This window comes from Otolemur garnettii, unplaced genomic scaffold (genome assembly GCF_000181295.1).
Source record: "Otolemur garnettii isolate 467f Iridium unplaced genomic scaffold, OtoGar3 scaffold00073, whole genome shotgun sequence".
In the NCBI taxonomy this organism is placed as follows: Eukaryota; Metazoa; Chordata; class Mammalia; order Primates; family Galagidae; genus Otolemur; species Otolemur garnettii.
In genome coordinates, this window is record NW_003852468.1 from 7,800,256 (window position 1) to 7,812,702 (window position 12,447).

Consider the following 12,447-nt stretch of genomic DNA (forward strand, 5'->3'; position numbering starts at 1 on the left):
CACTCAGCAAGGCACTGCCACGTGTCAACACAAACACAGCTGTGAGACCCTGACGTACCGGGGTTATGAAGCCTCCCCAAGTTGTCTGTACGTACGGTGCTGCCAACGTAAGCGCACAGTGGCAAGCTCGTGAACTTAATGTCTCTGAAGGCCATTCCAGAGAGAGTTCTGAAATTGTTTTGCAGGGTAGACTAGGCGCGGGCTCTGGCGCATAGCTTCCCCAGGGGAATACTCTGAAGGTGATTAGTGACACTCAGCAACGAGGTATACAGTGCTTTTTCTGGGATGCATTTGCGAACTCACGGAGTCATTGTCAAGGATATGGAGAAAATGGAAGGCTTAATATTGCTGCTAGGAATCTATAATAAAATGGTACAGCTGCTGTAGAAAAGAGTTTGCAGTTCTTCAAAAAGTTCAGCATAGTTATCATAGGACCAAATAATTCCACTCCTAGAAAATGAAATCACATATTGGCAGAAAACCTGTACCCCAAGGTCCATGCCAGCATTATTCACAGTAGTGAAAAAGTAGAAACAACCCAAATGTCTATCAAGTGATTATATATATAGTTATATATCTAGTGGAATATTACTCATTAGTCACAAAGAGGAATGAAATCCTGATACACGTTCTAGAAAAGATGAACCTTGAAACAACTTGTCTTTTTTTTTTTTTTAATCAAGTCATGTATACATAGATCACGAGTACATTTATGCCTTTGTGGGATTCAATGTGTTGATTATTGGTACAAACTGGAGTGCTTACATCCTACTAATTAACACAGCTTTCACCTCATTTACTTAATCACAGTGTTAAGACATTTGTGTTCAATAACTTGATAGATTTGACTTGTACCCTTGCAATATGCTCCATAGATGTGGTCCCGCCATTAACCCTCCCTCTATCGATCTAGCCCACTCCCTTCCCATTCCCCTCCCTTTCCCTCCTTCATCCTGGGCTATAGTTGTGATTCATCTCTCATATGAAAGTGTGAGTGATTACAAATTGGTTTTATAGTAGTACTGAGTACATTGGATATATATTTTTTCCATTCCTGAGATACTTTACTAAGAAAAGTATTTTCCAGCGCTATCCATGTAAACAGAGGTAAAGTCTCCATCTTTTTTTAATGGAGCATAGTATTCCATGGTGTACATATACCATAATTTATTAATCCATTCATGGGTGGACAGGCACTTGAACACTCAGGGATCTAAATGTAGACCTGCTGTTTGATCCTGTAATTCCTCTACTAGGTGTATATCCCAAAGACCAAAAATCACTTGGCAACAAAGATATTTGTACCAGACTGTTCATTGCAGCTCAAATCATAATTGCCAAGTCTTGGAAGAAGCCCAAGTGAAACAACTTTTCTAAGTGAAAGAATCCAGACAGGAAAGGCCACACGGTGTGGGATTCCCTTTATGTGAGATGCCCGTGAATCCACAGAGACAGAAGGGAGGTCACGGGTGCCCAGGAATGGGAGCTTTGGTGACAATGAGAGATGACTTCTAATTGGTAGGGAGTTTCTTTGTTGGGGTGATAAAATGTTGTGGAAATGGTGATGATTGTGAAACCTTGTGCATATGCCAAAAACACTCTATGGTATACTTTAGAATAATGAAGTTTACAGAATGTAAATTATATCTCCATCAAAGAGAGAAAAGAAGATCTAACAACTAAATGCTGTGAGGACTGGGTCCTGGGAAAGTAAGAAGACATCTAAAAAGAAAACCATGGTTCTCAGAAAAACTCTAGCATAACATCTGTAACATTTATACAACTTGAAAATAAATGTCAACACACAACAAGAAAATGTAAGTGAAAAAGACACACAAATAAAATGCAACACATAAAACCTCCTAGAGTGGCTGCCAGTGGGAGCGGTGAGAGAAATGAGAACATAAAATGGAGATAAATAATAATGAACAGAGAAATAAATGGCAAACCAAACCAAACCAAGTTATGGCAACACTGCCAGAATCATTCCACTATGAATCCTTGGCAGCCTTTGGTAACTCGTGTTCATTCTTAAAAATAAGACCTGTCAAAAATTAGAAATCAACCAAGTTACCATGCAATCCAGCAATCCCACTACTGGGTATCTACCTGAAGGCAAAGACATCATTTTATCCCAAAGACACCTGTGCACAACTGATGCTAGTACCCGGGGTGGGGGAGTGGAGAGAGGGCTTAAAGAAGGAAGGGGGTGGGGGGTCATGGTGCATGACACATTTTCCTGGGGGAGGGACACCATTATAAGAGGGGCTTTACCTAACAAATGCAAGCAGTGTAACCTGGTTCTTTGTACCCTCAATGAATCCCCAATTAAAAAAATAAAAGACCCCTGCGCTTGTATGTGCACGCTCACTGCAGCACTGCTTACAACAGCAAAGATACGCAGCGCGCTGAGCGGCCAGCACGGGATGCCTAGATATAGAAAATGTGGAGTCTATGCACAACGGTCTACCAGTCAGCCACAGAAAAGGAATGAAGTCATGTCTTTTGCAGCAATATGGAGGTCATTATCTTAAGAGAAACAACCCAGAAAGTCAAATAGTGCCATGTTCTCACTTGTAAGTGGGAGCTAAGTCACGTGCACACAGGGACTCAGAGTGTGTGGAATGATGGACCCTGGAGACTTGGAAGAGGGAGGGACAGGAGGGGGATGAGTGATGAAAAATTACTTAACTGGCACAAAGTCCATTATTCAATGAAGCTTAGACCATCCTACACAACAGAGTTGACACGACCAGACTGCACTTGTGCTCCTTAAATTTATGCCAAAAAATTGGAAATCAGGTTTGAAAAATTAACATAACATAAAGGCTTCTGTACAGTAAGCAGGTACTATCAGACATAGTAAATGGATGCTCTGTCTTTGAAAACACAATCCTGTGGTGGAGGAAGAGGGGTTGGTGGGAACTGGCATGAGGTAGGGACAGTCCTCAGTCACGAGGGTGGCTGGAGTTTTACGCGAGACACGACCCTTGTCTTGCCATTTCCCTGGCAAAACAGGCACCAATGTTAAACAGCACAGTGGGGGAGAGGATGGAAGGACTAAGGATGGCTCTTGGTCCAACTCATTGTCTTTTACCTACTAATAACCAACAGCGTGGGGAGCAGGGGCAGTGTCCGATGGGAAGCAACGCTGCTCTGAAGTATTGATCTGTGCGTGGGATTTCTCAAAATAGATCTAGAACTATAAATATTCATTTGACTCTGCCGTGCGGTTGATAGAGATTTTGTACTGACTTCGATGGTAAACTTGGAAGGCTTAGAAACTCCATGAATGAAATTTTTATGAACAGAAGGGAGACTTTCTATTTTTTCCTAGGAAAAATAAGAAATTCTAAATGTTTTCCTAGCTTAAAAAAATCCTAAAGTATAATTAAATAACGTGTAATGACTGAAATGTGATTTTACATATCAAATGTGATTGTATTTTAAGAGGCTGGGTGCCTGCATTTGAAATCCACTTTAAGTCTGTATATCTGCCAGGGAGTTTCTCTCCACTCTTCTGTTGCTTCTTCTGGACAATGACTGACATTACACAGGAAATCTTAAGAGTCTGCCCATAAGTATTTGGGCCAAAGTGTCAGAGGTCACTTTTGTTCTAAGGAGAGTGATGAGCAATTTTGGATAACGTCTTGGAGGAAACATTATCAATTTGAATAGTAATTTTGGGAAAGAATATAGCCTAAGAGAAGTGGTCCTTTTCCTATTAAACTACTCAAGTGTGGTTTGTTAACAATAAGACACATACAGATAGTGAGAGGAACCACTTAGAAAATTTCTTAACAAGCTGACACAGTAATCTTATGGCTTTTAAAAAGTGTTTCATTTAATTTTTATTATATTTCACAAAAATGCTAGACTGAGATGGACCGGGGAGAAGATTCCTTTCCGTAGATGGTCTGACTGAGCCACGTGGCTAGTTCTGCTATTTCTGGCCACCTTTTCACTCAGTGCCTCCTGCGTGCCAGATACGGTGATTCAAAGGCACGATTTACAGCATTCTCAGAACAACCCTAAAATGTTATTTCTGTGGCACAGAGGCCTGCTTTTCTCTGTGGGTCATAGAACGAATGTTAATGCTGGAATACAGGCTATAGAGATCGTGGTAAAGAAACAAAGAGAAAGAAATCTGACTGAAATCACATTTAAGTAATGGTCAAAAAATGTTATTGACCACTTATGTGATAAAATGTGAATGCATGAATCTATGAATTCAATTCACGATTGGACTTTTTCTTTTCCTTTTTAGAGACAGGGGTCTTGCTATGTTGCCCAGGCTAGTAGCCTCAAGCAATCCTCCAGACTCAGCCTTCTGAGTAGCTGGAACTACAGGCATGAACCACTGTGCCCAGCTGACTTTACATTCTCGTGGGGGGATTGGGTGATAAAAAAAATAACAACTGAATAACCTCAAGGAGAGTGCAATGCAGAGAAGGAACGCAGCGTGAGGAGGGTTCAGATACGCACGGGGCAGGCAGGGGAGGGTTATGTGGGTTCCAGGGTGGGAAGCCACAGCAGGTAAAAGCACAGGTTCTAAAGCCAGACTGCCTGATTCACATCCTGGGTCCGTTACTTATTAATTCCATGACCACAGGCAATTGCCCTAATTTATTCAGTTTCCTCATGTACAAGAATAGGGAAAAAATAGTGCCTGCCAAGGTAGAATTACTATATTAAGGATTACTATATTTATATATTACTATATAAATAAAGTAGTTAGGACAGTGCCTCTCAGATACTAAGCAGTTATTAAATATTGTTATTATTTTCTTAAGAGGTAAGATTTAAACAGAGACCTGAATGAGGGAGCCAGTCATGCAGGTAAGATACATTTTGGCATCTTGAGACGAGCACCTCAGGGCACGTATGTGGCTTCTGTGCGTTTGCACCATTAACCCTTGCCATGGTCCTGAAATAGCTCTCTACAGAGAAAAAAACTGAAGCCTAAGAACGCTGAGAATTGTCTGAGCTCAGGAGTTTGAAACCAGCCTGAGCAAGAGTGAGACACTGTAACTGCTGGCTGGGCATTCTGGCAGGGGCCTGTAGTCCCAGCTACTTGGGGGACTGAGGCAGGAGGATCACTTGAGCCCAAAGGTTTGAAGTTGCTGTGAGCTATGACGCCATGGCACTCTATCCAGGGTGACTGAGTGAGACTGTTTAAAAAAAAAATGGTGAGTAGCCTGTAACTAGCTACAGAGGTGTTAGTGAACTTTGTCAGAAGACTTACTCTTCTACAAGGTTAATGCTGCGTTTGCTTCGGTAATGGCACAAAGGCCTGAGAACTAGCATCTCCTTGACTGTCCCTTTGTTCATTCATCCATTTACTCATTTCTTCATCCAAAAAATATTTACTGAGCACCTACTAAGTATCACAGTCAACCAATATTTTCTGTCTTCAAGAGCAGGCCATTTAAATAGGCCATTTACATTATGTCCTCTTCCATAACACCGCCTAACGGACTCAGACATGGAACCTGCTGTGGGAACTGGGGAGGAAGCCCATCTGCATAGAGGACGACAAGGCCGCCAAGAGAGTCTGGAGAGAAAACTGGGAGGCAAATTGAAAAGGCAGGCTGGGAACACTCTCTGTGCGGAGCAGGGAGGCACTGGAGTTTCTTTGGAAGAGGATTTTAGAACAAAGAATCAGCAGAGTCTGAGAAGAGTGTGAGAAAAGAAAGGAGACGGGAAAGGAGAGAAGGCAGGGACGTCACCCCTGCCCGACTCAGAACGGGACAGGGCTTTGGGGAGCGGCAGGTGAATTAACATCAAGGTATAAATCCCCTCCACCCAGAGCATCTTCAACAGAAAGGTGATTTATGCAATACCTTAGAAATAAATGTACGGGTGAGGATGGCACGGCTGGAACAGAAAAGGAAGGTGGAATCAAGACACGTAAAAGGTCGTGGGGGAAAATGGAACGTGAACACACGTTATAGTACGAGGAGTTTTAACTTAGAAGACTGAAACGTCATAATTCTGTTTTTAGTTTCTCCTTATTCTATAAAGCCAGGAAAAATGACAAAAGCATTATGCAGTGGTTACATCATAATTCACAAAGAACGTGGATGGTTTAAAATGGTTCCTAATTAGAAATTCTTAATGATCAAAAGGCAGCTTTAAGGCAAAGCAAGACATTACACACGTTGCTAAGACTGCAGGGCTGCCAGTGTGGGTTTCAAGCCACTCCTACAAGCTCCCTTCCCTGTTGATGACACAGCTGCCCAGAACAGAGCCCTGCCCCCAAGAAAAAACACACTACGGCATTGGCCTGACATAAAAGGTTTGGTATCAACAGCGACTTTCTTTGAACTGTTTAAAGGATTTTCTCTCACTTGAGCAGAGACTTACGACATTAAGAAAATAAGATGTGAAAAGTATTTCCAATCTCTTATTTCCGAGTGCTTGCTTCTCCAGCACGTAAATAAATAGCTACCACTCACCAGCTGGATTATTTCTCTCGAGCTGCTGACAACTATAACTACCTTCTAAATTCATTAAATGGAAAAGACAGAGAATGAGACTCCAAGGTACAGTCACAGTCCTGTCACTGCGGGGGGAAGCTCTGTGCCCCTCAGAGGGCTTGAGAAGGGCAGGTCCGCTGGTTCCTTACCTTCTTCAGCAACGACGGTTAGTGTGACGGTGACACCAGCATCTTTGATCAGCTGAACGATGTTATCGTGGGACAGTTCGACAATGGACTGCCCATTCACTGCAGAGATATGATCTCCAACTTTCAGCTTTCCACAGCGATCAGCTGGGCTTCCTTCTATGACTCGGCCAATTTTATGTGGAATAACTATGGGGAGAAAATCCAGTTTTTTCAATTAGTTGTGACATACGTTAGTGCTGGATTTATCATCACTATCATTTACAAATTCAATGTAACATTAAAGAAATTTCATAAAAAATAACAGCAGAAAAGCACTGCACGTCATCATCCGACCTAAATGCAACCGTTTTCAAATTATCTCCCATTTTTGCCCCTAGACATGATTCTCTGTACATAGTTGTAACCACAGCGTACACATGCAAACCTCTTTGCTGTTTTCCTCTCACCAGAAGCTTTCTTCTGATTCTTACATCATCACCCTAATGATTCTGTTTAAGAGCTACTGCCCTCTCTGATCCTGACAGTATTTCACTGATCAGATGTCTGACTGGCTGTTAGGGCTTCCTTCAGAAGCTGCCACAATGAGGCCATCTTTGCTAGTGTTGAAGGGGCTCCTGCTCCCATAAGAAACCTTAAAGGCAGGTCAAACTCAAGTTTAGGATTTAGGAGTTACTGGTCAAAATTCCAGGTATAGGCTTGGTGTCTGTGGCTCAGAGGCTAGGGTACCGGTCACATATACCAAGGCTGGTGGGTTCGAACCTGGCCTAGGCCTGCCAAACAACAATGACAACTACAACGACAACAACTAAAATAGTCGGATGTTGTGGCAGGCGCCTGTAGTCCCAGTACTTGGGGGGCTGAGGCAAGAGAATCGCTTAAGTTCAAGAGTTGGAGGTTGCTATGAGCTGTGACGCTACAGCAGTCTACCCAGGGTGACACAGTGAGACTCTGTCTCAAAAAAAATAAAAAAATTCCAGGTACAGTGAAATGACTGATCATTAAAATGAATCATATTAGTTCTACATGAAAATTAATTCCCCTTTTCACTTGGGCTGGAAAAGTTATGCTTGGTCATGATTTATGACCCTGCAGATAGCACGCTGGCTCTTCTAGGATCAGACAGTGGGAGACGGTATCTTAATATACAGGAAATCAATGTTGGAAGAAAGCTCTGAATTATAATCAAGAATTTATTATTCCATCTTCCCTAGAAACAAATTAGAAAAATGCCAGGGTAGTACAGGCCAGGACCTACCCAGGCTCTGTGAGTGATTCACTAATAGCATAACAGGTTGCACACTGGAAACATATGGAGGATCAGGTGGTGGCCCTGTGGTCACCTTCTAAACCAATACCTCAGTTACCATATTTTGCTGTGTATGACACACACTCCCCCCCCCCCAGTTTTTGAGGGTAAAATAAAGATGTGCCTTGTACACAGGTGGTACTAATTCAGTACCTTTATACATGTTTTCAATTCTTTTATTTATGCTTATGTGTTAAAAGTCTAACTCTAGAAAGCACTAATAATACCCATACGCAAAATAAAACCCTCGAAAATGGGAATTGATTTTGTTGAACTTATAACAAACTTGCAACAAAATAATTCTGGCCCATGAAGAGTGACCTGATGTATTTCTCTTCATGCACTTTAGGCGGGGGCTAGCAATGTAGCTGATATTTTTACAAAAATTATTGAAAAATCCTTTAGAAAATGTCAAATGGTTTTTGTACACTGCAAACTCTAAGCTGTTAGTTATTAAATATGCCAAAGAGCACGGCACCAGAGCTGCTGAGACACTATGGACCTTCTCCTACAGAGAGTGTCATCAGACTGGAGGCATCGGCCAGAAAAGCTGCTTCAGACACGAAGACAGAGGAAGGTGTTGAGAGGGAAACCTGCAAAGTGGCCGCAGGGTGGGCAGGAGGTGGAGGCCTGGATTCTGGAGCAGTGTCCAACTGGGATCTGTGTTCCAAGCAAGATGATTCAGGAAGAGGGTAGAGGGACTGACTTCTCAGGGACACTGACGTGGTGCTTTAACTTTATAAAGAGAGAAGGTCTGAGCACAAGGACACAAACAGAACTGCCCCTCAAACTATGAGAATCAAGTTTTGCAACTTCATTCTTCTGTTACCAATCTCCAAGACTTACAACCTTGACCTCTCCTAAGCTACTGGCCTGGATGAGTTTCCACTCACATTTGATGAGCCATCCAACAGAACTGTGGATGTCAAAGGAGAAAAGACGGTGACTATTAAAACTGGAGGACACCAGAAAACACATTTCACTATTGTTCTAGTCTGTTGGGCAGATGGGACAAAGCTACCACTAATTATCTTTTTTTTCCCTTGGGCTAGAGCGCTGTACGTCATCTCTGCCTAACTCGTAGCAACCTCAAACTCTTGGGCGCAAGTGATCCTCCTGCCTCAGCCTCCCATGTAACTGAGCCTATAGGCCTGCTACAGTGCTTAGATAATTTTTTTTTTTTTTTTGCAGTTTTTGGCCAGGGTGGGTTTGAACCCTCCACCTCTAGTATATGGGGCCAGCACCCTACTCCTTTGAACAACAGACGCCACCCAGCTTGAATAATTTTTTTTTTTTTTTTTTAATAGAGACGGGGTCTCATTCTGGCTCAGGCTGGTCTTGAACTCCTGAGCTCAAGTATTCCTCCTGCCCAGCCTCCCAGAGTGCTAAGGTTACAAGTGTGAGTCACCATGCCTGGCCCAGCTGTGATCATCTTTAAAAGAAAAAAATACATTCCAAAATAAAGATTCTAAGTAGAGTTATTGTCTGTGTGCCTGAAAAAGGACGTTTGAATAAGACATCAGGAAAATCTGGTTAACAGTGTTTAGTCATGGAGGCCTGGAGGATTACTTAACAAACCAGCTTGCCTGCTTTTGGTTACTTCAAGCCCTTGTTACACAAAGTGCAGAAGCAACTGCAGTGGACTTGAAAACCCAACTTGCTGTGATATCTACTGGGCTACCCAGCCAACTGCAAACCTCTTGATGGGTCAGTGAGCGAGTCCTTTAAGACTCCAATGAAAAAAGAGTGGACACCGTGGATGCAGTCAGCTGGTAATGATTTAGTGCCTCCAGGCAGAATCAAAAAGTACCCATTGCTCAGGTTTGCGATTGAATCCTAACATCACGGAACGGTGTCAATAAGGAAGCGGTTGTGAAGTTGTTTTAAAAATGCTGCATCAGCAATGCTACGGCTACGGCTACAGCTCGGGATGATGAAATGTACCAGGACGAGGAAAGTGGCTCTTCAGGAGACACCGGTAATGTGGAAATTGAAGCCGACACTTCTGATATTGACAGTATCAAAGAGCTCTTGGCCTTTTATGATGGGCAAACAAGCACAATGGTACACAAAACTTCCTGAACCCTGTATCTGTGTTTTTGTGTTTTGGAATTATTTGTTACATAAAATTTCATGTACCATAATATGTTAAAAAATAAATGCTAAAATTCCTTTATAAGCAAAAAGTACCTGGATACATATAAACAAATAAAAATTTGAATTAAAAACTTAAAATGAAACATTTTTTTCTTTAAAGTTGGGACCAAAAACACAGGTGCGCATGATACTGACACATTACACTTGGCAAAATATAGTATTCTCCTTCTTAGGAGAGATTTGCCCATTCACACACAGTGTTCATTTGAGATCCCCTAGGAAGAAAATCATTCATCTCCTTCACACACTGAAAGGAGTTTATTCAGACTTGAGAAAGCATTAAACAGAATTCATCTCTCAAGCCCCAGTGGTCTCTTTTCTTAACATGTGAGCAGCGTGGTAAAGAAGAATTGGCAAATAGGGGCAACTCAACCTCCTGAAGAGGTAGTTGTCTGGGTGAAGGAAGGTAAAAGAAGGCAGCCAGCCAGGCGCCGTGCTCCTAGCACTCTGGGAGGCCGAGGCAGGTGGCGTGCTTGAGCTCAGGAGTTCAGGACCAGCCTCCGCAAGAGTGAGAACCCCATCTCTAAAAATAGCCAGGCGTCATGACAGGCACCTGTAGTTCCAGCTACGTGAGAGGCTGAGGCAAAAGGATCACTTGAGTCCAAGAGTTTGAAGTTGCTGTGAGCTGTGACGCCACAGCACTCTACTGAGGGTGACAAAATGGGACTCTGTCTAAAGTAGTCAGATAGCTAATGTCTTGGCATTTACGGACTGAGAAGTTTTCCACGGGGATCCTCAGAGCACACACAGGTGGGGAACGCCTGCAGCCCTGCCTTGTCTGCTCACATGAAGAGTCTTCAGGCGTTTGCCATGAAGCCAACTTCTCCATTTTCATTCACCTTTGGCCTAAATCTGCCTCACAGCCTGGGTTGTCCAGCTGCTGAGATCACTTTACTATGCTTAAAACATTTCTTTTTACGGAAGATTTAGGAAAGAAAGAACTAACTGGAAATGTCCCCTTCTCAAAGAAATCCTTTGCAATCAGAACTGAAGACTGATGAGAAAGACTAACCCTGAAAGCTCTGAAGTACTGGCAAAAGGAAACTCGCCACGCCCTTTTCTTCTTAAATAAAGGCCTTTTCTAAGTATTTCATCATTTAGTTTTTAGACAAACTGAGGATGTTGGACCTGGACCCTGATCAACAGGAGGCAGTCTCAGGATTTCATAACTGGTACTAGAGATGTTACTAAGAACTCTTCTTATGACACACATTATTGGAAAATATATTTAATTAGAAGAGAATAGTAATCCATGTGGAACAGTTCTGAGACCAGGTCTGCACAGAACGACTGGACAGGTGTCCAGGTGTCCTGCCTTCCCCTGGGCAGGGTCCTTTCCAACCAAACCTCCTCCGTCAGGCAATGTGCAGTAAGTGCTCAGCCTCTGTGAGTGAAAGGTGCCTGCCAAGCTTGCCCCAAGGGCTTTTGTGTGTCTATATGAGATTAATGGAGTTTTTTTAATTTTTATTAAATCATAGCAGTGTACATTAATACTATCATGGAGTATAGTGTACTGTTTCTGTATACAATTTGCAATACTTTCATCCAACTGGTTAATATAGCCTTCATGTCTTTTCTTAGTTATTGTGTTAAGACATTTATAGTCTACATTTAGAGAGATTCACATGTACCCTTATAGGATAAACCATAGGCGTGATCCCACCAATCACCCTCCCCCTCCTTTTCCCCTCTCCCCATATTCCTGGGCTAAAATTGGGTTATAGCTTTCCTATGAAAGCCATAAATTAGTTTCATAGTAGGACTATCCTTTTCGTTTTTTAGACAGAGTCTTACTATGTCACCCTCGGTAGAGTGCCGTGGTGCCACAGCTGACAGCAAGCTCAAACTCTTGGGCTCAAGCGATTCTCTTGATTCTCTTGCCTCAGCCTCCCAAGTAGATGGGTCTACACAGGCGCCTGCCACAACGCCCAGCTACTTTTTTGTTGCAGTTGTCATTGTTGTTTAGCAGGCCTGGGCCAGGCTCAAACCTGCCAGCCTTGTTATATGTGGCTGGCGCCCTACCCACTGAGCTACGGGCACCGAGCTGAGATTAATGGAGTTCTAAGTAGAACACTTGCAGGGCTTAGCATTTTGTTAGATTATTAAACTAGCATTTCAGTGAAATTATCAATTCTGGTTCTACAGCATGACCAAAAATCTCAGGTACTTTATACAAAATTCATCAACAACCTGAGCCCAATTTGCCATTTGGGATGGTAATTAATGAGCTGCGCTCACTTCCTGCGGCATGGTAGCTGCTGCCTCAATCTTACATTGTAATTGGGCTTTCTTTTCCATCTTATTATTAAGCATTGATAAACTTTGTAAAGTTCTTTAAAAGAAAGCTCAAAGGCAG

The 12,447-nt window shown here is 42.6% G+C and overlaps 1 protein-coding gene across 2 annotated transcripts in view; it reads right to left on the reverse strand.

Annotated features, from left to right (window-relative positions):
* Positions 1-12,447, reverse strand: part of MAGI3 (membrane associated guanylate kinase, WW and PDZ domain containing 3) — a 254,341-nt gene that overhangs the window by 22,349 nt on the left and 219,545 nt on the right. For both annotated transcript variants that reach the window (XM_003793865.3, XM_003793864.3), the window contains exon 16: positions 6,629-6,814. In XM_003793865.3, coding sequence (XP_003793913.1) covers positions 6,629-6,814 — 186 coding nt within the window. The remainder of the gene's footprint in view (positions 1-6,628; positions 6,815-12,447) is intronic.